This window comes from Aotus nancymaae, unplaced genomic scaffold, assembly GCF_030222135.1.
Source record: "Aotus nancymaae isolate 86718 unplaced genomic scaffold, 86718_ANA_hifiasm-v0.15.2.pri h1tg000011l, whole genome shotgun sequence".
Taxonomy (NCBI): Eukaryota; Metazoa; Chordata; class Mammalia; order Primates; family Aotidae; genus Aotus; species Aotus nancymaae.
The window spans coordinates 1,865,889-1,892,888 of record NW_026988422.1 but is presented as its reverse complement, the minus strand read 5'-3'; the positions used below and the strand labels follow the sequence as shown (position 1 = coordinate 1,892,888).

General features: G+C 40.2%; 1 protein-coding gene and 1 long non-coding RNA gene across 17 annotated transcripts in view; one reads left to right on the top strand and one right to left on the bottom strand.

Moving 5' to 3' along the window:
* Nucleotides 1-27,000, bottom strand: part of CMSS1 (cms1 ribosomal small subunit homolog) — a 366,636-nt gene that overhangs the window by 16,328 nt on the left and 323,308 nt on the right. For all 9 annotated transcript variants that reach the window (XM_012477019.3, XM_064374552.1, XM_064374548.1 and 6 more), the window contains exons 2-4: nt 19,460-19,551; nt 5,511-5,582; nt 3,998-4,127 (exon numbers count right to left, since the gene is read on the bottom strand). In XM_012477019.3, coding sequence (XP_012332442.1) covers nt 3,998-4,127; nt 5,511-5,582; nt 19,460-19,551 — 294 coding nt within the window. The remainder of the gene's footprint in view (nt 1-3,997; nt 4,128-5,510; nt 5,583-19,459; nt 19,552-27,000) is intronic.
* Nucleotides 1-27,000, top strand: part of LOC105734264 (uncharacterized) — a 146,382-nt gene that overhangs the window by 99,273 nt on the left and 20,109 nt on the right. For 3 of the 8 annotated variants that reach the window (XR_010341977.1, XR_010341974.1, XR_010341976.1), the window contains exons 5-9: nt 14,263-14,406; nt 15,048-17,182; nt 18,844-19,341; nt 23,891-23,932; nt 26,072-26,181. This is a non-coding gene — a long non-coding RNA (uncharacterized LOC105734264). The remainder of the gene's footprint in view (nt 1-14,262; nt 14,407-15,047; nt 17,183-18,843; nt 19,342-23,890; nt 23,933-26,071; nt 26,182-27,000) is intronic. The other 5 variants (XR_010341973.1, XR_010341978.1, XR_010341975.1 and 2 more) reach the window with 5 other exon arrangements.

Below are 27,000 nucleotides of genomic sequence, written 5' to 3'. Positions count from 1 at the left end.
TCACAGAGCTGCCCGTAATTTGTTAGAGCAGTGAAACAGGAGATCGCTGTATCACTCAGCAGATCAATGAAGCACTTATATTTTCCAAATCCATAGAATGGGCACTATACAAATGCAAAATGAACTGGCTAACAAATCTATGTAAAGATATTCAAACTCACTAGTTATCAGAGGTACAAATTACTATAATGTACTTTACACACTCAGAATGGCAACTATTGGCAAGATATTTAATAGCAAGTGTTGAGAAAGCAGCAGGGTGATGGAGACTTGTGAACTGTAAGTAGAAGTATAAACTGGCATAGATGTTCTGGAAAGTAGGAATATTAATATGTTTATACCCTATAATCCCATGATTTCATTTCAAGTAAAATAAAGGAAAGAAATTCTTGTGTGGTCTGTTAAGGTACACACACAAGGATAGTCATCCTGCGTTATTTGTGACACTAGGGTGCTGAAAGCAACCTCGGTGTCCACATCTGGGAAAATAGATGAGTATATGTGATAGATGGAAATACTGGAATATTGTGTTGCATTTAGAAGCAATGAACTAGATATGCATAAAACTACATAGTCACATCTGGAAAAAGTGTCAAGTGAAGAAAGAAACAGAATAAAAGCCTTAGCACAAAGCCATTTAGATACAATTTAATATGTGTATACATACACAGCATGACATATTTTATAAGAATATATATATATTTAAAAATGCCTATCATAGTAGAGTGAATGCCTATAAGGAAAGGAAAATAGTGTTTGGATTAGGGAAGAATGGGAATCATGTCTCAAAATAACAACACAACAGAACAATACAAGAAAAGACAATATAACATATTAAAATAAAACAGGGGCCTTGACTGACCAAAATGAAATTTATGTTGTGACCCAGCACATAGAAGCCATTAAGTGAGTAATTCAAAGCTGTTTTCTCCTATGTTGTTGTGGAACCTTTGGTGGTCTTTACAACTATAATGTCCCAAGCCTGGATATGATCAGACTCACCTGGAGAACTGAAGATACAGATTCCTGGGATGGAGTCTCTTTTGCAAAGTGAATTAGAATCTCTTGGGGGTGAGCCTGGGAATCTGATTTTTAAAAAGTTCCTAGGTGACTCCGTTGCAGCTAGGCTATAGGCATGTAGGAATCACTAATCTAAACTGCACTGCCACTCTCAGGAGACAGCAGAGAGGTTAATCAGTCAGCTCCAGGAGACGCCAGCCTTGAAACCCTAATTAAGTGCCCATGTGTGTGACATTAACAATGTACAGTGCACAATACTAATTGAAAAGACATGTTCCTGCCCCACAGACACAAACAACCTCAAATCAAAAACAAGTCAGAGGCTCGACAAACTAAATAGGAACAATGTGTTATTATTTATATCTACCTTATATGTGTATATACAAGGGGATTTATGCCCCTCCTGCAGCGTAGTCCAAATAACCTACTGTATCTCCTTTCCCTCCCCAGCTTAGATCTCTCTGTCGTTGGTCTCATCAGTGAAGTGACCAGGAACTGTTCTCCCAAATCCTCCTCTGATGTCTCAGTTTATTGTGTCTTAAATAGCCTAATTTTTTAACTAAAAATAAAACCTGTCCTTTTTTGTTATAACATTATTTCACACATATTTTCCTTCCTCCCCAAACGAACCCATGATCCCACATTCTTGCCTAACTATATTACTGAACTCCAATAAAACAATAATATCAGACAAATTCACTATGGAACTAAAATGACTCCTTAAAAGTTTCTTCTGAGCTTTGACTCTCTAACTCCAGAGAGGAGCAAGGTTTACGACGTTCCATGAGGTTACAGAACAGCAGTGGTCCTATTACTCACAAATCCTTCCTAAGTTCAAGTTATGCTCTAACAAAGAACTAGAATGCAAAACTGACCATTGAGTCACAGTGAAAATCAAACTTCAGTTCAAGCTTTAAAAGTGGTTTTGTTAGAATAGTTCCTGTGATAGTGCAGTCAGGACACAGTTTTCACAGCAGAGGCAGTAGTGTGCTGAGAAGACTAGATCGTAACTGCTATTGGAACCGTCTAGGCTTAGTAAGTCTAAAACTCCAGATCCTACTCATGTGCAAATGCACTCCTTCAGTTCCCTGAAGGGCAGTCTCCTTGGAAAACAAACAGATGGGCACTCATGTCTCCAAACCCAATGTGTTTTTGAAAAAAAGATATCACAAAATAATTATAAAAATTCAGGGAACAGGCCAGGCGCAGTGACACATGCTTGTAACCCCAGTACTTTGGGAGACCGAGGCAGGTGGATCACAAGGTCAGGAGTTCAAGACCGGCCTGGCCAAGATGGTGAAACCCCATGTTTACTAAAAATACAAAAATTAGCTGGGCGTGGTAGCAGGTGCCTGTAATCCTGGCTACTCAGGAGGCTGAAGCAGGGCAATTGCTTGAACCTGGGTGGCGGCTATTGCATTGAGCTGAGATTGTGCCACTGCACTCCAGCCTGGGTGACAGAGTGAGACTCCGTTTCAAAAAAAAAATTCAGGGAACAGCTTGTTTTTCAGTTTCTCAAGCTTCTAGAAAGCATAAAGTTGTAATGGAAAAAGGAAATCAAGCCACCTTCTACTTTTTCCAAAAGCAATATTAGATATCCCTAGTAGTCTATAAATAGCTGATTTGAAGCAACTGCACCAAAACTTTCTATGGTCTGATTTTATGACAACATCTATTTCTGCCCATCTTCGTCTAAAAGAGTTTACAGGATGTGTCATAATTTTGAAATTAATTAAAATTTGTTTAAGCTGAGTGTGGTGGTACATGACTACAGTCCCAGATACTATGGAGGCTGAGGTGGGAGGATCTGCTTGAGCCCTGGAGTTTGAGGCTGCAGTGAGCTATGATGGTGCCACTGCACTCCAGCCTGGGTAACACAGCAAGACCCTGTCTCTAAAATAAATAAGTAAATATTTTTAAAAAGCTAGTTGTTTACATTTTGCAATATCTTTTAACTTAATTATAAATACACTAAGGCAGCAGATCTAAAATTCTAGTAGGCTTAAGAATCCCTTGAGGCAAAGCATCAGCCTCGCAAAACATGCAGAATTTTATTCCTACCTTTAGATAGTTTGCTTGAAAGAGTCTGGCCTGCAACCCAAAATACTATCTAAAAACCATGACTAGGAAATCTGTGATAAGAACAATAGCAAAACTAAACTGCTTATTAAGGCTAAAGTTCTTGTCTATAAGAGTTGAGCAAATCAGTGTTTCACATCTATAATTTTAAATGTTTACTTTAACTTCTGTCCTCATGACGAATTCCTACTCATTAAAAACATACACACCCAACAATTAGCCTTTTGAATAAAAAAATACGATCACAAATCTTAGTATTAGATTTGACAAATACTGTTTAGCATCCAATAAGGATATAATCTATCATCAGTTAAAACTATTAGATTGAGGAAAGAAGTATTATGTTTCTTTTTTTTTTTTTTGGAGAGGGAGTCTTGCTTTGTCCTCCAGGCTGAAGTGCAATGGCACGATCTCGGCTCACTGCAACCTCCTCCTCCCGGGCTCAAGTGATTCTCCTGCCTCAGCCTCCTAAGTAGCTGGGATTACAGGCACATGCCACCATGCCCAGCTACTTTTTGTATTTTTAGTAGAGACAGGGTTTTACTATGTTTGCCAGGCTGGTCTCGGACCCTTGACCTCAAGTGGTCCACCTGCCTAAGCCTCACAAAGTTCTGGGATTAAAGACATAAGCCACTGTGCCCAGCCTGAAAATATGTTTCTTTAAACAATTATTATTATTATTTTTAATAGAGATGAGGTCTCACTATCTTGCCCAGGCTGGTTTCAAACACCTGGGCTCAGGCAATCCTCTAGCCTCAGCTTCCCAAAGTGCTGGGATTATAAGGATGAGCCACCGCGCCCGCTGGAAAATGTGTTAATTGACTGCCTGAGACACCTAACCGTAATAGATAGTTATGTTTTGCTCCTTGTCATTAGGAAAACTGAAGCTTGGCTGTACCTGGTAGGTTCAGTTCTTCCAATTCAATCACTGAGCGACTGCTGCTATAATAGTCCTTCATCAGCTTCTGCAGGTCTTCAGGTACCCCTGGTTTTGGTTCTGACTTTGCAAGAACATCAGTAATTTTCTTCTAAGATAGGAGAAGGAAGAAAAATGGGAAGACATATTTTAAAATGGCATTTGGCTTGGAATAGGTTAGTTCCTCTGGCATTTAAACTGCACATAGCTTTGGGTGTTAGCCACGTGTAAATGTGGATAACTGATCATATTAAAGTTGCCCTATGGAAAGTAGAAAAAATATTACAGGAAATACTTTCCAACATCTATTTTGATTTTGACTCATTTGTGTAGCATGTATTGAATGCCTGCAGTGTACTAGAAACACACAATCATTCATTTATTTCCATCATAAGCTTCCCTTCTCACTTCCTTCTAATGGTCCACCAAAGATCCAGAAGGAGCGTTTCCCACTGCTGACTCCAGCTTTTCCCATTCCTTCCACAATATCCCCGTTTTTATACACCTGCCAAGAATAGTCAAGGTGCTGTCAAAGGAATTAACTTTTAAAAATATGGCATCAGTGGGCACGTTTTAGCGTGACCTCAGTCAAGGCTAAGCTATCTAGCTAGAGTTTTGACCCTGAGCCACCAAGAACTTAACACTCCTGAAGGCCATTAGCGTACAAACTATCAAAGAGAAGCAAAGTCACTTCTTTAAGGACTTGCCAAACCTCAGCCAATTTGGCATCTTCCATCTTCCTATTTGGCCATTTGTAAGAAAAGAAAACATATGCACACACATTCTCAGTCTTCTAAAAGCTTGCTGTTAAGTAATTGGGTTGAGTCCACCTTCTTTCCTCTAATCCCAATCGTATTTCCTCGGCTGACTTCAGCAGTAGACCCCTCTTGGCCGGGAGAGAATTACACTGCTGTTTTCACAACTGTGGGAGAAGGTCACAGCTAACCATACTTTCTCCAAGGCTGAGCCATAAAATAGTTTGTATAGGAGAAAGAGTCTTTCCTATGCTCACAGGCAAACATCAAAATACAAGGGGGAGCTTTTTTGCCTTAATTTATGGTTCCAGATTAGTCAGAAATGCCCCCTACTACCTTTAACTGCTTATTATTTTCTTTTTATTCATACTTTAAGGTATAAGGTCTTAAAATCTGGAATGAGTAGTAAAAGGAGGTTGGTATATTTCTTTTCTTGGACAGAGCCTGAAGGGCTGGGGGAGGATAGCTCTGGACTCCTTCTAGAATTAGAAACCTCTATCTGACATCTGACCACACTGAAAACACAGGGTGGGTAACAAAGATATTTGGTACTCCACAAAATGAAATAGGAGTCAGAAGAATTTATTCTTAGCTCCAACAGAAACACTTATTACTAGTGACCTTCAGAAAGTCACCAAACCTCAAGGACTCTTACAATGTCTGCATCTCGTAGGTGGGGATTACAATAGTTGCCTCATGAAAGTATGATATATAAAAATGTAATAAATTATTAATATTACCTTTCTCCTCTTCCTGGTCTTGGTGGTATTGTCTTTTCTTTCCTTTGGTTGTATCAAAAAACATTCTTTAGGCTATTAAGAAATACAAGTGAGAAAATTTTAATCTTTGCATGATAAAATGGTATGTCAATTTATGGTGTGAACCCCAAAGTACTTTCTGCCATGCATGTATTCTTCAGAGTATCTTGGTAACATTCTACAGAAAGAGATGCTGGAAGACCTACTGTAGGTTATTACACAGTGGTTGGGCTGAGAGAATTTGAGAAAGTCAGAAAGTGCAGATGACTTAAGACTGGAAAATCTTTGAATGAACATCAAATGTGTGAGTGAGTGTGTATGTGTGGTTGGTGTGGAAGGGCCGGGTACTGGGTTTGTGTAATAAAGGCAGAAATTGATGTGATTAAACGTAAGATGTGGTAAGACAGTCTTTGACTAGAGTGACTAGGGTTTTCCATGAGCCAGCCGTGTGTGAGCCTACATTTCCAAGTCACTGCTTATTGTTTTGTATTATCCATTCCTTTACTCTTTTCAATAAGCATAGAAAATCCAAAGTACGATATATTTACTTATGTTTTTTAAACCAGCTGCAGCAAATGCCTTTAAATGACTACAAAATGAATGTCTCTGCTAATAGTCTGATACCGGTCTCAGCACCATAATATCTAGAGTAATCTATTCTGCCTGTTGCCTTGACCCCTGAGTACCCTATACAGTTTAGCGCTATTTTTACCCTGAGTTTTTTTTCTAATGTAGAAAAACAGGAAATTTGGACTAAGACCTTGATTTATAAAATAGGATGCCCCAGATTCCATATTTATTAATCATAAGCAGGAGTAGAAAGTGTTTCCTGCGCTGGACCTTTTATGCAACATTGTCAAACAAGTTGCCAAGTAAGATATAAAATGTAAGTGAAAACTTAGATTCTGAATTTTCCTTGATTAACTTTCCATTCCAACCAGAGAAGACTCAGTTTAAACTGATAAGCTACTAACTAAAGCAATCTTGTCTCCGCTGGCTCTGTTAAAATGATTACAGATGAATCTTTCTATGAAAGCTTGCAGACAGCCTGCAGATTGAAAATGTCTACGGCCTGAAGTCAGAGAGAAAGATATAATGCTACATAATTTCTTCAAGACATGGGGCCAAAGACCAGCAGTTTCAAGATTCTCTTTTAGTTATTACAGAAATAGATTTTGAAAGTTCAGGATTAAAGTGACATGGGAAATCTTGAAATTTTAGCTTCCTCTCAGATAAAACAAAAAACCCACAAAGAGCGATTGCATCATAGCTAAAGAAAAGAGAGATATGGCCTCTCTTATTTAGAAAGTTAAACTGTCTTGTGGATGTAGATACATGCCAATTTGATGCTGGTACATGCCAATTAGAAACTGTGCCAAGGCCACTAATATGTCACAGAAGCTGCCAGATGGCCGTAAGAGTACAATTACAAACCAGGCCAACATTCAGCTCATGTTCCTAAGGCAAAGGCCAGGATATGATTAGCAGTTCCCTTAAACCATACTACATTATCTCCACCAGTATCAAGGTTTTGGGGAAGCATATTTAGAAACCTGTTACATTTTCTTATTTAGTGTATGAAGGTGTTCTTGAGGAATACGTTCAGTGTACTGGTTGTATTTGTGCTAGGTTTACAAAGCCAATTAGCTAAACAGTGACATCAATTAAATCTAGAAATGAGCTCAACTGTGAGAATATGGACTCTTTTATTCTTGGAGAAAAAATAAAAATGTAATTCTGAATCATGCATAGGAAAAAAGAAACATGCTTGATGAACTGCTTTAGCCATGACATTGCCTCAGGTTTAAATGTTAGGCCGAAATTCTTACATTATCCTAAAGGAAATACAATATAATCTTTGGTTTTTGGAACTAGTTACTTTAGCTGGCTGTTGTAGGGTGCCGAAGAGGCCAATTTTACGGGGTCAATTTCCATAGAGGTGAGATAACTTTATGGAGCAATCCAAATCCATAGTACTGAAAATTCTTTTTTTTTTTTTGAGATGGGGTCTTGCTGTGTTGCCCAGGCTGGAGTGCAGTGGCTATTCACAGGCACTGATTGGCATGGGAGTTTTGACCTGCTCCGTTTCTGACCTGGGCCAGTCCACCCCTCCTTAGGCAACCTGGTGGTCCCCCGCTCCTGAAAGGTCACCATATTGATGCTGAACTTAGTGCGGACACCCGGTTGGCATAGTGCACTACAGCCTAGAACTTCTGGGCTCAAGCGATCCTCCCACCTCAGCCTCCTGAGTAGCTGGGACTACAGGCACGCGCCACCATGCCTGGCTGAAAATTCTTAAATTTAGTCAACTGCTTTATTAATGCTGCTGTTTACCCTCAGGGAGACTGGGTAGGAAGATGTGAAGAATCTGGCCAAGCCACTAAGCATTTCTGGAAACAAGTTCCAACACTGTGTGACTTTGACAGTTGATAGGCAATGCCATTTCTTTATATAAAATGTAGCAACTTAAAATATGTGGTCTGAAGAATCAAACTCCCCTAAAAATATTGCTTTTAAGGGAAGCAACTGGGGCATATTTTCCAATTCCTTAAACTATCAAAAATTCCATTATTTAAGAATGATTCTCCTGGTTAAACATGGCAAATGAACCTCAAAATGCCACAAACTGAAAATAAATGACACTGAAAAGGACCTATTGAGCAGGATCTATGTAAAACCCAAGAAACCAGGAGAGAGAATGACAGTAATGGAGTGATTTCAACAACTTTTTGGAAAATGGAAAGTGGCTGGAGCTGGATAGAAGTGACTTGGCAGAGACAGAAAGCTAGCATCTGGGTTTCTGAAGGGGTGAAAGCTAACAATAAGTGAGTCTTTGACCTGTTGAATGCTGAGAAGGTTCCAGTACTTGGAGGCACAAAGTACTACAGAGAGTAAAGGGTTAAAAAGAAAGAGATTGGCTGAAAGTTTGTATTTAGAATGACTAGCTGCCCTCATCCCCCACTAGGTGATATCTCCTACCCTGGTAGCCAAGCAACTATCCCATTACTGCTTTCTTTTACCTTGCCTGTCCTAGCAGCCGACTAGAGATCTATTCTCTGAAGAGATCAAGAGGATCAAGGCTGGGCCAGTGGAGAGAGGGCAGAGGCTGAGGCTTGCCTCCATTTCCTGCCCCTATTCCATGCTTATATATAGCAGGCAGGAGACTACTGAATTATTCTTCAGAAAAATGGAGTGGCCTAAAAGAAATACCATCAGAGAGTGACATTTGGGAGTTCCACAGTAAAAAAATCCAGCTTGTTATCCTATCATCCTACCATGAAGTACACTCATCAACAAACCCCACTCATCAATGTTTCAGTGTATCTCTCTTCAATAAGAATGAATAGCTAAGGTTCATCAGACATCTAAGGAAAGTCTCCAACACAGGAGCAAATAAATAACAAAAAGAAAAATGAACCTAGAGAAAAGTGGGACTGTTCCTCGAAATAATGACAATTAATATCCTCAGAGAGATAAGGGAAGATTTTGCAGCCATGAAATAAGAACAAGATACTATAAAAATGGGAAAAACAGTTAAGCATTAAAACAAATAAGAAAGGTGGGATAAAAATATACAAGGAAGGCTTGAAGATAAAGTAGAGCCAATCTCCCAGAAAGAGATGAAAAATTAAAAAAAAAAAAAGCGGTGAGAAAATCAGAGAATCAACCCAAGAGATTCAATTTTCCAATAAATGGTATTATAGAAAAAAAGGTCACATAAAACAGTAGGGGGCTTGGCATGGTGTCTCATACCTGTAATCCTAGGGCTTTGTAGGGCCAAGGTGGGAGGACTGCTTGAGGCCAGGAGTTTCAGACCAGCCTTCCTGGTTACATGGTGAGACTCCCTCTCTACGGAAAAAAAAAAAAAAAAAAAAAAAAAAAAAATGCCAGCGCACAGTGGCTCACACCTGTAATCTCACTTTGGGAGGCTGAGGTGGGTGGATCACGAGGTCAGAAGTTTGAGACCAACCTGACCAACATGGTGAAATCCTGTCTCTATTAAAAGTATAAAATATAGTAGGGCTTGGTGGCACATGTCTGTAATACCAACTACTCAGGAGGCTGAGGCAGAAGAATAGCTTGAACCCAGGAGGCAGAGGTTGCAGTGAGCCCAGTGAGCCAAGATTGTGCCACTGCACTCCAGCCTGGGTGACAGAGTGAGACTCCATCTCAAAAAAACCAAAACCAAACAAACAACAACAGCAAAAAACTAGCAACTTGGGAGGCTGAGACAGGAGGACCTCTTGAGCCCAGGAGTTCAAAGTTGCAGTGAGCTATGCACCACTGCACTCTAGCATGAATGAAAAAGTGAGACCCTTGTCTCTAAAAAGGAGTCATCATAGAAATAATATATGACAAAATAAAATTTAAAAAAGAAATCATATATGACAAACTTGTGTTGCCTGAAGGAAACTTTCTAGAACATGAAACTCCAAATTGAAAGTCTGTTAGGTATAGGGTACAACAAATATGAAAAATACCCATACTAAGGAGCATCACTGTGAAATTTCAGAAAATCATAGACAAAGAAGATTCCAAAAATTTCTCCTCCAAAATAGTAACATATAAAATACAAAAGATCAGAAAAAAGAATAGTGTCAAGACCTCTAAAAAGCAATAATGGATGCTAGAACTTAATGGAACAATGCTTTCAAAATTATGAATAAAGTTTATTTGTAAATTAAACTTTTATACCCAGCCAAAGTATCAATCAAGTGTAGCATAAAGACATATTCAGATATATAAAGTCTCAAAAAATTTACTTCCTACCTACAGATACTGAAGACTGTATTTCAGAACATAAAGGGTGAAACCAAACAAAAGGAAGATATGGGATTTAGCCAAAAAGGAGTCCAACCCAGGAGGGTACTGAGGGGGCATCCTAGGATGACAGTTAAGAGGTGTCAATTGTCAGTAAACCTGGAGAATAACCAGTTCAGAATGAAACAGAAATTTGGAGTTCTGCAGGAAAACAAATCAACTAACCTATGGAGCGTATGGAAAATGTTATTCATGGGCATATGGAAGAGATGTTGGAACATATGGAAACAATCAACAATATGAACAGAGCAAGCAAGCCAGGCAAATAAAGAAATGAAGCAACTGTTAATGCCATGAAAATAAAGAGTTGTATAAGAAAGGAGGGATAGTTACAGTATCTTTTCTTTCCCTCAGCATTGAACAATATTTCCATCATCTCAATGATGTAATAGTGACAACTGTTTTAACCAAAATGTGGTATCTTGTTTGTAGGGGGGGCAGCAGTTGGTGACAGAATAGGAAGTATACCAGATGGGAGAACTATGTCCTCATATGCCATGTCAGGATGTCAGTAGATTACATCAGAAATAGCAGTGTAAACTATAAGGTAGAAAGTAAAAAAAAAAAGCTAGAGAAGCTCAAGTTTTCTCTTAGTAAATAAGTAATATTGTGTGATTTTAAATTTTTATTTTTTGAGATTTAGTCTCACTCATTTTGTTGCTCAGGCTGGAGTGCAGTGGCATGATCTCGGTTCACTGAAACCTCCAACTCCTGGGTTCAAGTGATTCTCCTGCCTCAACCTCTTGAATAGCTGGGATAACAGATGTGTGCCTCCACACCCAGCTAATTTTTGTATTTTCTGTAGAGACAGGGTTTCACCATGTTGGCCAGGCTTGTCTTGAACTCCTGACCACAAATGATCTGCTCACCTCAGCCTCCCAGAGTGCTGGGATTATAGGTATGAGCCACCGCACCCAGCTGATATTTTTTAAAAAAGATATGTATGATCATTAGGTTGGTAAGAACAAAAAAGTTTAAATTGCCATTTTATAACAAAACAAGCATGTTCATTATAAAGATGAAACAATGCTGAAGTGGCTTTTAGTTTCTTTTGGACATGGTCAAGTTACTCAATACACACTCACCAAGATGTCAAAAATTAAAAGGCCAATAACTCCAAATGTTGACAAGGATATACAGCAACCAAAATGCTCACACCCTGATGGTGGAGGTGCAAAATGGTACAATCATTTAGGAAAACAATCTGGCAGTTTTTTAATGAAACTGACTCAGCAAATGTCATGTATTTACTAAAGAGAAATAAATATATATGTTCTGCTCTGATGTGAACACTATACAAACATCACTATGTATCCCATAAATATGTAGAATTATTATGTGTCAATTAAAAATATAAAATAAAATTAAAAAACTTAAAAAACATTCCCCAAGAAACTTGTATTGAATATTCATGGCAGCTTTAATCATAATTGTCCCAAACAAGAAATAGCCCCAGGCCCTGAGGTGGTTCATGCCTGTAATCCCAGCACTTTGGGAGGCTGACGTGGGTCGATCACCTGAGGTGAGGAGTTCAAGACCAGCCTCACCAACATGGTGAAACCCCATCTCTACAAAAATAAGCTGGGCATAATGGTGGGTGCCATCCCAGCTACTTGGGAGGCTGAGGTGGGAGAACTGCTTGAATTCGGAAGGCAAGGTTGCAGTGAGCCAAGGTTGCGTCTTTGCACCCCAGCCTGGAAGACACAGCAAGACTCCATCTTAAATAAATAAATAAATAAATAAATAAATAAATAAAGCCTCATGTGTCCATCAGTAGAAGAATGGATAAACAAAATGGTATATTTGTATAACTGTATACTGTTCAGTGTTCTAAATTGAATTGTGTTGCCTTGAAAGTCATATGTTGAAACCCTACCCCCAATGTGACTATATTTGAAGATAAGTCCTTTGAAGAGGCAACTAAGGTTAAATGAGGTGTCATAAGGGTGGAACCTCAATTCAATGTGACTGGTGTCTTTATAAGAAGAGGAAGAGACACCAGGGATATGAATAGACAGAGAAAAGACCGTGTGAAGACATAGTGAGAAGACCATCTGCAAGTGAATGGGAGACGCCTCCGGAGAAACCAAACCTGTAGACATCTTGGTCTCGGTCTTCCAGCTCTCAGAGCTGTTGTTTCAGCCACCCAGTCTGTGGTATTTTGTTATGGCAACCCCAGCAGACTAACGTGCTCAGCAATATAGAGGAATGAAATGCTATACACGGATATGGAGGAATTGTAAACAAAAGAGCATATAACTGTATGATTCCATTTATATGGCATTTTAGAACAGGCAAAATTGATGTTCTAGAAAAAATATCAGAACAGTTGTTGCCTCTGGGGCAAGGAATTTGGAATGGTGATTGACCCAGGTGGCATGAAAGGATTCTGGGGGTGATGATCCTGTTTTTTCAATCCAGATTGGGTTTTGGGTTATGAGTTGTATTTATTTGTCAAAATTCATTGAATGGCATATTTGACATTTGTACATTTATTGTATATTAACTTTACCTCAAAAGAAAATATACAAACTTTAAAACAAATATTAAACATTAGTCAGTGAAGCGCATGCTGAAGTATCTGGGATGAGTGCACTGATTTTGCAAACTACTCTGAAATTCGTCAAAAGTACAGTGATTGATGGAGAGTGTGCTTGAACAACACTTTATGAAATTCTGAACTTCGAAGACATGGAAGGTCTTGAAGAAAGAAAAATCTTATTGGAAAATGAAGGAAAGGGACTTTTTGTTATGCAGTGGTAGAAAGTTTAGCAATACAGTTTTCTGAAATTATATTGGTATGGGTAACCTAGCTAAGGAGATTTTCAAATAGTGTTGAAGGTGACACTTGATTTCTTCTTGGGTCCTACAGTAAAATGCAAAAGGAAGGAGTTAAATTGAGAGAAGGACTATTAAAGATGAAATCAAGGGTGTGACTTAAAACCATTCATTAAGACCTCAGAAGGAATAAAGATGGTGCCTCAGAGTACTGTTCAGTCACACAGGAACACTTTAAAGAAATTGCCGGGCATGGTGGCTCTTGCCTATAATCCCAGCACTTTGGGAGGCCGAGGCGGGTGAATCACGAGGTCAAGAGATCGAGACCATCCTGGCCAACGTGGTGAAACCCCGTCTCTACTAAAAATAAAAAATTAGCTGGGCGTGGTGGCGTGTGCCTGTAGTCCCAGCTACTCGGGAGGGTGAGGCAGGAGAATTGCTTGAACCCAGGAGGCCGAGGTTGCAGTGAGCTGAGATCCCGCCACTGCACTCCAGCCTGGCGCCTGGTGACAGAGTGAAACTCTGTCTCAAAAAAACAAAAAAAGAAAAGAATTAAGGGTATGCCTCATAGATTTTCTCAAACAAGATGCCTTTAGGAAGCTTAAGGGATATTGACTCACACTGTATCAGCAAAAGCCCAAGGTGGAGAAGAGATTAGGGATATGACTTCAGCCTAATGAAGTGAACCCCCAGAAGCATCACAGGTGACACCCACAGTTTTTAAAGGCGCTATATATTCAGAAATACCACTAGTTTGGGCTGAGAGGTCAGAGAACAGTAACAGAGGCTTTCAGACACACAGAATTCTGTTGAGAAGCAGGCTGCATGAGCTGCTCAGCTGCAAACACATGCTGCTTTTCATAGGAAAAAAAAAGAAGAAGGATAATTGGAGGACAAAACGAAGCCCCAAGGGCAGAGCCAAGAACCATGGAGAATTATTCCTGGGCCTCAAGACTTAATAAATAAACTGCTGATATTTGCTTGGATGGCCTTTAGAATCCTGTGGACCAATGACTCCATGTGCCTTCTATTTCCCCGCTTTTGAATAGAAATGTCAATAGAGGTTACCCTACACCTGTCCCACCACTGTGTGTTGAGCATGTAGGAGGGGTAACTTGTGTCATTGGTTTCATAGGTTGAGAAGACACGTACTGAAAGAGCTGTACCTAAGGAACTAAATCTGAGGAGCCCCTGCTGCACCTGGACCTGATTTAGATGATGAGATTCTGGATATTGAGCTCATGCTACAATGGGGTGAGACTTTGCAATCCTTGGAGGGGTAAGTATATTCTGCACATTGAAGGGATGTAAGTCATCGGGGGGCCAGAGGAAGAGTGTGTTAGCCAGATTCCACGATAGCTCCTCATGATCTCGATCTCCTGGTATTCATATTCCTTTGTAATCTCTTCCCCATGAATGTGGACTGGATTTACTAACTTGCTTAACATGGCAGAAGTGACGAGATGTCAACTCTGAGAATAAACTATAAAGAGATTGTGGTTTCTGTCTTGGGTGCGTTTGCTGGTTCCCTCTTGGATCACTTGGCCTGGGGAGAGACAACTGTAACACTGTGAGGCAACCCAGTGGAGAGGCTCACAGAGTGTGAGATTGAGACCCGCCAACAACCACAGGAGTGAGCTGCAAGGTCAACTCTCCCCAGCTGAGCCTCCAGCCCCAGTCCACAACTTGGCTGGTACCTGATAAGACATGCAGAGCCAGAGGCACTGAGCTAAGTTACGCCTGTAAGATAACAGAGACTGAGATAATAAATGTGCTTGTTTTGTTTTAAGCTGCTAACTTTTAGGCAATTTGTCAATGCAGCAATCGATTAACATAAGGGACAGAATTAAGAAACTATAATGAGAAGGAAGAAAGTGATTCAGAGAATGAATAGGACATAGTCCTGTTTTCTCTTAACAGATAAGCATCATCTTGGAGATAAAGAGTGGAAGAAATATGAAATGACCATGCTCAAATAAAGCAGCGGCAAGAATATACAATAGTGGAGACTCAGAGGGAAAGGGATAAACACTCCTGCTGAAGATTCCTTTATGATTCAAGGAGATAAACAAAAGGCCAGCAGAAGAAAAAAGAAGTCCACTGTGGCCTCTGAGCAGGCGAAGATGGGTCATGGAACCACTGAAGTGCTATTGACATCATGGAAGCATCAAGGAAAAGTCACAGAATCCTTCGTAAGGGTTTATATTCTGGGAACCATAATTACAAGTCACTAGTGCTGGCTCTGAACTGACTTGATGTTGGAGAGGGAAGGGGTGATGCAATCTCTAGGAGTAGGGAATTCATCATTTATTTTGGAAGTGATTACTGGGGGAAAAAGAACTGTTGGCAAATCTTTATACTCACATTATTAGGCAGGCCAAGGATGATTATTTAGATGTGAAATGGTTGCTAGAGATGAGGTAGTTGCATGGATTTAAAAACTTTAAAGTTATAAAACTACTGCTTAAAATACTGAACAGACTAGAGGCATGTATTCAGTGATGCAAATGTGAGGCCCAGCTATGGCAAAGGAGGGAATGTCATCTACCTTGACAGATGATCTTGACTGGTGATATCAAAGCCTAAATGTGTATTACAGCTGACAGCATCATGCCAAGCAGTTCCTGTGCAAGCATTAAGAAAAACTGAAAGAACAGAACAGTCTTAAGCAAATTTGAAGAAAATCAAAGTTTAAATATAGCATAATTTTTTAAATTGATCCAGAAAAAATGCAGTTATATTTAGAAAACATACATCTGGTCATATCTGCCAAGTAAGAGCCCAAAACTGTGTTAGGTACCTTAGTGGACACAAAAGAAAATCTGGCCCTAAGGGACTTACGAACCAGCTGGAGACTCAAGTTCTATGCCTGTAAACAATTAGAGAAGGACACACAGACAGTATGCCTGACAATGCGTCGTCCTTGGGGTGGTGGGATGAGTTCCAGAAGAGCAGTGGGAGAGAGAGGACGGAGGAGCCCACAGGGGAGCTGGAGGGACCGTGTGGGCAGGCAGGGATGGAGAGGACTCCAGTCCTGAATATCAAGGTGGGGAAGCCTTTCAAGGAAGGAACTGTATTGGGAAGATGAGGGATGTGGCTGGAGGAGGGACACTACATCACAAGGCCCTAAGAGACCTCTGCAGGCAGCTGTGTCAGGGAGCTCATGGCTTACAAGCTGGGACAAAAGGCTGAGATGAGAAGAGTCAGGAGAAAACTGGGATACCGGTGTGGTCATTCATTCCCTCATTTCACAAATAATGAGTGCCAATCAAGGGCAGGGTTCCACGCCAGATGACGTAGAGACGTAGAGATAAAATCTGTCCTTAAGGTGACTCTCCTGGGGATGAGCAGGGACCTAGATGGGCAATGCTCATATGAGGCAGAGGGGCACATACAGATTCTCATGTCAACTCAGACAAAAAGGATATTTCTCTGGCCAGGGAAATTAGGATAGGGTTGGAGAAAGGGGTTAGGGCATTTTGCATATCGAGGACTTGGACTCTTCCAAGCAATTTGGTGGTGTAAGAAATTAAAGCAAGAGAAAGGTGATTAAAATGGGCAGTAACATCTTAAGGTTTTGTAATTTTTTTTCACTTCGCAGAAAACAGCAATACCATGTGCCCAAAGAAACACATGAGAACACGGTTAATACAGTTTTCCTGGGCTGAAAGAGAAAGGACAGGTAACAAGGGACGTGCACGCAACAGTATCCTCAGAGCCTGGCTCACAGCCAGCCAGACGGGCCATGACCCCCAGAACCTGTCTCTCTGAGCCTCTGGTTCTTTGTAAAGTGGGTACCACCTACCTCCTGGGGATGCTGTGAGGATTATATGTTATAGTGCGCCTTATACAGTGACAATGTTAACTGCTCAATAAAAGGTCTTTATTCCTTTACCAATGAGTCCAGGAAGAGTAAGAACAAGCCAGAAGAAAATCGAGGGAGAAAGCAAGGAAAAACGAAAGCCAGTGGAGTGTGAAGAAGAATATGTGTAAATTAGTTCTGATGGTGGACACTGATTAGAGGCAAGAGTCAAAGAGGGCACAACTATGGCATGGTGAGTGGGCTAAGCTAAGGAAAACTTAACCCCCACCTTGAGGAGATACATTGAAAAGCTAAGGATGGGTTATCCTGTAGGCTTCCAGAAGAATGATTAAGACTAAAACCAGCATAGGGCCTTAAGCGAAATATTTAATGGTTGGAGGGAAAAACCAAGATGATTATATATCAAACACGTATACCTTTCTGCATTTCCCATCCCAGGAAGAAAAAGTAATGAACAAAATAAAAAAGATTATAATATAACAATCAACTGTAACTATAATAATGAACACTTTAGTGATTACTTTTTGCTAACTACTGCTTGAAGTGCTTAACAAGAACACACTCATTTAGTCATCACTACAGCTCTGCGAGGAAGACATAATGATTATCATTTACCAAGAAGGTGACTGAGTCACAGAGAAATTTAACTTGTCCACCTAAGCGGGCAAGTTAAGCAACACTATACTAAGTTGCTTCTCACAGTTATCTTGACCAAGTCACAAACTCTGGGTGGAATCACACTATGGTGGAATGAGATTAAAGCACCTATCATAAGAATAGGACCCCAGATTGTTGCTATGAAGATAGTAACTTTGGATTAGTAGTAGACAGTCTTTTAAAAATCCCACATAGGCCAGGCACTGTGGCTTATGCCTGTTATCCCAGCACTTTGGGAGGCCAAGGGAAAGAGGATCACTTGAACCCAGAAGTTCAAGACCAGCCTGGGTAATATATTGAGACCCCGTCTCTACAAAAAATAAAGAAATTAGTCAGGTGTGGTGAGGCACATCTATAGTCCCCGCTGCTCAGGAGACTGAGGTGGGAGGATCACTTGAGCTTGGAAGGTTGAGGCTGCAGTAAGCCATGACTGTGTGTCACTGTCCTCTAGCCTGGACAACAGAGCAAGACCCTATATCTCAAACAAAACAACACAAAACGAAAAAAAACACCAAAAAACCCAAATCATATAGATTTATTAGGTTAGTGCCAAAGTAATTTTTTAAATTAAAAGTAATGGCAAAACCAAAATTACTTTTGCAGTAACCTAAATAGCAATCAGGTTTGATGGAAACCCAACGAGAAGCTACAAACAGATGAGTGGCATTTCTAAAGCAAGTAGGAAGATTAAAAAGGCAATAAAAGGTCACAGGTTTAGGAAAAAAAGATTACCCAAATGGCTACTTCTGTTAATGCAAAGGCCACAATCCCCTGTTAAGAATGCATATGACAGGCCGGGCATGGTGGCTCACGCCTGTATCTCAGCACTTTGGGAGGCCGAGGCGGGTGGATCACCTGAGGTCGGGAGTTCAAGACCAGCCTGACCAGCATGAAGAAACCCTGTCTCTATCAAAAACACAAAAAATTAGCTGGGCGTGGTGGTGCATACCTGTAATCTCAGCTACTTGGGAGGCTGAGGCAGGACAATCACTTGAACCCAGGAGGCGGAGGTTGCAGTGAGCTGAGATCGCGCCACTGTACTCCAGCCTGGGCAACAAGAATGAAACTCTGTCTCAAGGAAAAAAAAAAAAAAAAAAAAAAAAATGCATATGTCAGACCATAATGCTGGGCAGAAATATGGTTCCAGGAGCCGCTAGCAGCATGGCCTGGTGCTGTAATCATGCACTTGAGTATGTGGTACTCTTCTGTATCTTTATGCTATTTGTCTCCTTTTAGGAATTGTACCCTCAAAAGCATAAGGCTGGACTTCTCACAAAAATGTGGCCCAAGAATCTAAGATATCATCATTGTGAAATGCATTTACATAGTTAAAAAACATTAGGAACCAGGAGCAGTGGCTCACATCTGTAATCCCAGCACTTTGGGAGGCCAAGGTGGGTGGATTGCTTGAGCTCAGGAGTTTGAGACCAGCCTGGGCAACATGGAGAACTCATCTCTACAAAACATAAAAAAATTAGCAGATTGTGGTGGCGCATGCCTGTGGTATCCCAGCTACTCGGGAGGCTGAGGTGGCAGGATTGCTTGAGCCCCCGACGGTCAAGGCTGCAGTGAGCCATGATTGCGCCACTGTACTACAGACTGGGTGATAAAGCAAGATCTTGTCAAAAAAAAAAAAAAAAAAGAAAAGGAAGAAAAAGAATTTGGGCAAAAACCAGACCCTGCTGGTTTACAATGATGGAAGCATGTCCCATGGCCTTTTCAAAGGGAAAGAAGGTAAAGGGTTCTCTTAAATCCCACCAACAACCGACATTAGGACACGGGGGGTTCAAAAGGGGAGGAGGAGGCTGATTTCAGAATGTAACAGTGGCGGCTGTCCCACAGTGACCCTTACCTGTTTGGTTCTCTTTGAAGACGCAGGAACTGGAACTGTCTCCTGCTGCATCACTTCCATGTCTCTTCCTCCTCCTTCACCATCTGATGCTTCTAGAAAATGTAAAGTTTGAAAATCAGAAAAGTCTGTCTCTCTCATTTCTACTGCAATCTTGGTACCACCTTTCCAGAAGGTTCTTTCTCTTCACTTTGTAATTCTACCTCAAAGAAGCTGCACTTAAGGAAATGTTCCAAAGTGAAAACAGATATTTAAGCACCAAGATAGCAATCTCATTTATAAAACTGAAAAACTAAAGATTTCTTAGATGTCTCACCTTAGGAGGAAATGTTTAATTATAGAACACTCATACAAGAGGACGTTGTACAGCCTTTAAAAATGGTATTTATTAAGAGTTTACAATGACAAAAGGGTGTCTTATGATGAATAAGTGGTCAGGGCTAGAATTATTGAGGGGTTACTACATGTTTAACACTATGCTTCATACATGTTATTTTATTTAATTCGTAACAATATAACTACTGATTTTACAGATATGAAATCCCTCTATCCTTAGATAAAAAGACTGCTAAAAAAAGAGAGGTAAAGCCATATTTGCCCGAGGTCACACACCTGGGAACTAAGGTCTATTTGAGTCCGAAGTTGTCCCCAGCAAGTGATGCCTGTACCCAGAACCAGCCAGGTCTTCACATTAGATGCTGGCCCCAGGGGCAAATGTTAAGAGGTTGTGACAAAGGGATTACAGGTCATGATAAATTCCTATTTTGAATTTTTTAACCTTTCCACAATAGAAAAAATAAATTCTTACCCTAAGAATCAGGAAAATAAAAGTTTTAACAGTTTTGCTATTTATAAAGCTCTCCCGAAGAAACACGGTGACCAGAATGTTCTTATTTCCCATATGGCACTGACTTTCAGGTTTTAGTGCTTGCTTCCTTTCAACAAATTTTTGATCTATGAAAGACTTTACATACTCCCTTGATTTCCTCTGTATATCTCACAGTGAGTCCCAAATGTGACTTTGTGAACATATTTTATCAGAGTTCATATTTAGGTCCAACTTGACCAGCTTGGTAGGCCCGAGCTTTTAAATGTTTGCTTACTGTGATGGTAAATCTTACATGTCAACTTGACTGGGCCATGGAGTGCCCTGATATTTGGTCAAATATTCTGGGTGTTTCTGTGAGGGTATTTTTAGAGAGATTAACATTTAAATGGGTAGACCGAATAGAGCAGATTTATTTCCATATGTGAGTGGGCCTCATCCAATTAGCTGAAATAAAAGCACTGACCCATCCTTGAGTAAGGGGGAATTATTCCTGCCTTTCAACTTGAACTAAAACATTAACTCTTCCTGGGTCTCAAGCCTATCGTGTTTAGACTAAAACTGTATCTTCTTTTCTAGTCCTAAGACCTTGGACCAGGACTAGAACTAAGCTATCAGCTCTCCTGGATCTCCAGTTTGCCAACCGACCATGAAGATCTTGGGCTAGCTAGCCTCCATAATCATGTGACACAATTCCTTAGAATGCATCTCTTTCTCTACATGATCCTGCTGGTTCTGTTTCTCTGGAGAACCTGACTAAGTAGCATGAGAAAAAAAGCCTATCCAATGGGGTAGTGAAAAATAGCAGGCAGATTAACAGGGCCTTCTAAAATGAACAATTAAATTGTCATTGAAAGTATCTGTAGGAGCTCTGCTTCCAGGAAGACAGCTGTAGTTATACCGTTCCCTATCCCTCTGGCAAAGTACAGTGAAAAATCCTAGACATTACATATTTTAAAAAATAGAAAGACTCTGAAAGGTGGAGAGATGAGAGCAGACCAGCTAGGGATGTTAGAGACCAAGAATAATTCAATGGCAAACTCCCCAAGTTATCTTTTTGGCTCATTATCCCAGACTAGGAGCTGAAGAAGGCAGCTACCTGAAAATGCCAATGGAAGCAGACCAAAAAAGCCCCAACAAAAGTCTGCTCTCTCTACCAAAATGGCCAAGAAACAGGAAGCCTAGCAACACCAAAAACTTTCAGACAATAACCACTTGACTATAGCCAAACACCACAGAAAAAACTATGGCCTCATCCTCACCACCAAAGAGTGGGGAGCATAGACTTCCACCCTTGACAGGGTGTACTGAGGCACCCCATGATGGACCCTTAAAGGCTCAATCTCCTACCAGGGTGATGTTGGAGACAAACTGGGAGCTGGGATTTTTATCCCCAGAGGGTGGTAATGAGCCCTCGTCCATCCTCCACTGCCACCACCACCACCACCACTGCAGTATCAATGGTGAGGAGCCCGGACTTCCATCCTTTCCGGCTGTAACGAAGTCTGTCTTTCCCATCCCACTGGGATGGTGTCAGAGGAGGCCTAGTGGAGAGTTAGGACTTTCTACGTCACCCATCAGTAATGAGGCCAAATCCACACTGATAGTTTCAGCAAACATTAAAAAGGCTATACAAACAGATGTACTCGAAAACACTAAGACAAATTAAAGTGGGATTCTACCATATGTTCAGGTAACCCATAGGAAGATAGGGGACCAACCCCTGCTCTTCTGCTGCAGAGATGCAAAAATCAGTGAACAAATGACACACACACACACACACACACACACACACAGATTTAATCCCCCAACGTATCAATGAATATATTAAATGTAAATATCCCAAACATACCAATTTAAAGATAGAGATTGACAGAATGAGTTAAAAAATACGACTGAACTATATGCTGTTGTAAGAAACTTACTTCAAATATAATGCTACAGGCAAACTGAAAGCAAAGGGATGAAAATGGACATGAAAATATTGGTCAGTGGAAAGCAGGAGTGGTTAATTTCAGGGAAAGTAGACTTCAGAGCAAAGAAAATTACCAGAGAATGAGAGAGACATTATATGATGATAAAGGGTAATCTGTCAAGAAGACAGAGCAATCCTAAATGTGTATGCACCAAACAGCAAGTTCTGCATGCTTTGTACAACTACAAAACATATGAAGCGAAAACTTGTAGAAATAACATGAGAAATAAATTCACAGTTGACTTGTAAACTTTAACAGTCCTCTCTTAAAAGTTGAGAGAATGACTAGCTAGAAAATCTGCAAAGATATAGAACTGAGTGGCACCATCAAGCAATGGGATCTAATCAACATTAATAGAACAATCCAATCAACAACAGCAGAATACACACTCTTCCCAAGTGTCACAGAAGGTATACCAAGACAGACTATATTCTAGGCCAGAAAACATCAACGAAGTTAAAAAGAAATGAAACTGATAAACAGCATGTAAAACAACTTTCAGCAAACATTATGGCTAAAAATGAAAGGCTAAAACTGCTCCTGATTGGGAACAAGGCAAGGATGTCAGCTCTTACCAGTCTTATTTGACACAGTGCTAGAACTTTTAACCAGTGCAATATGACAAGAAAAGGAAATAAAAGGCATATACATTAGAAAGGAAGACAGCAAACTGCCTCCATTTGCAGATAACATGATTGTGTACGTAAAAAATCCCAAGGAATCTATCTAAAGGCTACCCCTAGTTCTGTGAAAATTCTTTTATTAGCTTCTATCAATGGAGTCTTCTTTCTCTTAATATTCTCTAATCCATCTTCATCTGGGATCCTTAAGAGAAATCGTGTTTCTCCTTCTTCCTGTTGCCTCTGTACTTCTTTCTACACTGTAGGTAGCCTGTACCCTATAAATTGGCACATAATTTTACCTTGTCTCACAATGTGCACTGGTGTTGCATAAATGTTAGGTTTTCTTTCCACCTGAACTGTAAACTCTCTGAGGGTACACATGAATGCCCAAAGTACTTGACCCAGTGTTGACTAAAAGGAAAAAGGATGACATGCTTTACATAGAGAATATATATTACTTTATAATAAAATGTAAATAAAGCAGTAGGTATGGGCAGTCCCTTATACAAATTTCTTCATATCCTCATATCATAAAAATCCTTTGAGGTAAAAAGAATGACATACAAATAATTGCCAGGATCAGCCCCATAAATGTTTAAAAATCAATGAATGACCTTAAAAAATATAAACTCTGTATTCCTCCATTCCTCAGAATCTGCCAGCTGAAGAATACAGTCTATAGTTAAGCAATCAAGTTGAGAATACATACAATAGTCCCTTGGTATCTGTGGGGGATTGGTTCCAGGACCTGTTGCACCTACCAAAATCCACAGGTGCTCAAGTTCCTGATATAAAATGATGTAGTATTTGCATACAACCTATGCACATTCTCCTGTATACTTTACGTCATCTTTAGATTACTTGCAATACCTAATACAATTTAAATGCTATAAATATAGTTGTTATACTGTATTGTTCAGGGAAAAATGACAAGAGAAAAAAGTCTATACATACTCAGTAAAGACACATTTTTTTTTTTCAAATATTTTTTATCTGGTGAAATCTACAGATGTGGAACCCATGGAGGACCGACTCTAACATATTTTTAAAGGTATGTGACATTTATGCAACAGAAAATATGAGAACTATTTAAAATAGCTTGCTAATAAAATGCTCTAAATATGAGTTACTTCTTGTTCCAAAAAATTATTTTATCTGCCACCTTTTAACATATAAAATGAGATCATCTTATATAATTGTAAATTGGATAATTGTTTCCTTAGTCTGTGATTTTTTTTTTTTATTCCAAAAGGGAAAAGTGCTTTTCTGAAGTAAGGATGCTAGTTCTGTGATTTCCATTAAGAGAATATTGAAAGAAAAGTATGGGGACGCAATCTAGCCAGCTTGGCTCCAGTACTCAGGTTCCTCCAGGACTGCTGGGATTCGAGGCAGCTAAGCTGGGCCTGTGCCACTCAGTCCCAGTGTTTGATTCAGCCAGTGAAGTGGGGTCACCAAGACTGCACTGCCTCTTCCCCAATTCCCTGAAGAGTCCACTTTAAAAAAAAAGACACTGCCAGATGGGATTGGTTAAGTTATTCCAGAAGAGGAGTCAAGTACTCTGTCCTTTTTCAACCCCTGGCAACAACAGCAAATGAAAATAGAAGGCTGCACATCTCCTTCCCTCAATCCCTATCTTCAACTTCTTTTTGAGAAGTATCTGAAGTCCAGTTGCCCATCATTTTCCTTAGGTTTCCAGGTACTTGCTTGCATAAACCCTTGAAGACCCTGGGTGGGGCCCTGGGAATGGGATCATATAGTCAGTGTTCCTTCAAATGTGCAAAAGAGTATGTTAAGACCACTGTTTGTTCCCCCTCAGAATTCTCTTCTGTCACCTGTGTCCCAAGGAGTAGTGCTGGATGGCTGGGAGCATTTTTGGGGAGCCATTTAGAGGAAGCTAGTTACACATACATTTAGTTTGAGTTTACTGGGAATTTTACGTGGTTTGCAATCACTTCTGTCTATGGTCAAATGATTGCTAGCTGTTCTAGTGCTGGCATGCTGCCAGGAATACTCACACCACCCTGTGCTAACTCACCAGACATTCTGACACAAAGTGGGCAAGGCTAGCGGGTGCAGATCATGACACAAATGTGCCTATAGCATCAGTCCCTAGAACCATGTACCAGGTTTGGAATGCAGGAAACCTGAAATTAGTCAGTGGAAGATTCTTCCAATCATAAAAAATATAAAACTGTAAGCAGAGAATTAGGTTCTCATTTTTGCATATTCAAAATTGAAAGTCTCTCCTGTAGGAATATATATGGTAGATGGTGCATTGTATATGACCGAAAAGAAACTATATGATTTTTTTCTTTATTTGATAAGGATGAATAAAACACAAATTTTCAGAATTGCTGTGGTTGGACAGTACTGTTATTTTTTTTTTCTTATTTAAAATAACTTCTTTCATACCTAATTAAAAAAAATTTATTTTCATACCTTATTTTGTATCAGTAATTTTGCATTCTTTTTCTAAGAGAGGGCCCATGAAATTGCATAAGCTCAGGCCTCACAAAAACCTACATCTGCCCTGGCGAACAACCTTGCTCCTCTCTCTTAATTAGTTCTCATAGTTAAGAAAAGAATGGGCTGTGGCTCACGCCTATAATCCCAGTGCTTAGGGAGGCTGAGGTGGGAGAATCCCTTGGAGCCAGGAATTCAAGACTAGCCTGGGCAACATAGTGAGACCCCATTTCTAAAAAAGAAAGAAAGAAAAAGAACAGAGAAAAACAAAATAAAACAAAACAAACTACTGAAACACATAACATGGATGAATTTCAACAGCATGATGCCAAGCAAAAGAAGCCAGACCCAAGAGGCTATATAATGCATGATTTCATTTATTTTAACATTCTAGAAAGGGCAAAACTATAGAGGTGGAAAAAGGATCAGGAGTGACTAGAGACTGGAAGTGGGGGTCTTCTGGGGAGTGATTTAAAAATAAAAGCAGCAAAGAGACCTCTTAGCCAAACAATAGAGGAATAGAAGGAAATTTCATTAAGCTGTAAGCAGCTGCTTTTAAAGCAAGGATAGTGTGGGAGTTAAGATTATGAACTGTGGGATTAAAATATCTGGGGTTCACATCTCAGCTTCAGCAATTATTAGTTGTGTGATGTTGTGCAAGTGTTACAAATTAATGGAAGTTATCTTCTATCATTATTTTCTGTTTTGTTTTGTTTTTTTTTTTGAGATGAATTCCTGCACTGTCGCCAGGGCTGGAGTGCAATGACAGGATCTTGGCTCACTGCAACCTCCGCCTCCCCGGTTCACATGATTCTCCTGCCTCAGCCTCCCAAGTAGGTAGGATTACAGGCACCCACCACCACACCCGGATACTTTTCTGTATTTTTAGTTGAGACAGGATTTCACTATGTTGGCCAGACTGGTCCCTAACTCCTGACCTCGTGACCCGCCCGCCTCAGCCTCCCAAAGTGCCAGGATTACAGGCGTGAGTCACCACGCCTGGCCCTTCTATCATTATTTTTTAAAGTCAGGTTTATTGAGGAATAATTTACATATACTAAAAATGACTTTTACGGAAGAGTTCTATGGATTTTGATTAATGTATACAGTTGCGGAACTGCACCCAGTGGGATCAGCAAACTTTTAAGGTAAAGCACGTAGAATAAGTAGGTGTTGGGTTTGCAGAGTACTCAACTCTGCAGGTCTAGCGCAAAAGCAGCCCTAGGTAGTGTATAAACAAATGGAAGTGACAGTGTTCTGATGAACTTTATTTATAGAAACTTGTCCTGGTTGGATTTTTTTTTTGAGGCGGAGTTTCGCTCTTGTCACCCAGGCTCGAGTGCAATGGCGGGATCTCAAGCTCACTGCAACTTCTGCCTCCTGGGTTCAAGTGATTCTCCTGCCTCAGCATCCCAAGTAGCTGGGATTACAGGTGCCCGCCACCATGCCCAGCTAATTTTTGTGTATATATACATGTATATGTATATATACGCAATAAATACATACACACAATCTCAGTTGCAGTGAATATATATATACATATATATATATTTTTAGTAGAGACAGGGTTTCACCATGTTGGCCAGGCTGGTCTCAAACTCCTGACCTCTGGTGATCCATCTGCCTCAGCCTCCCAAAGTGCTGGGATTACAGGCG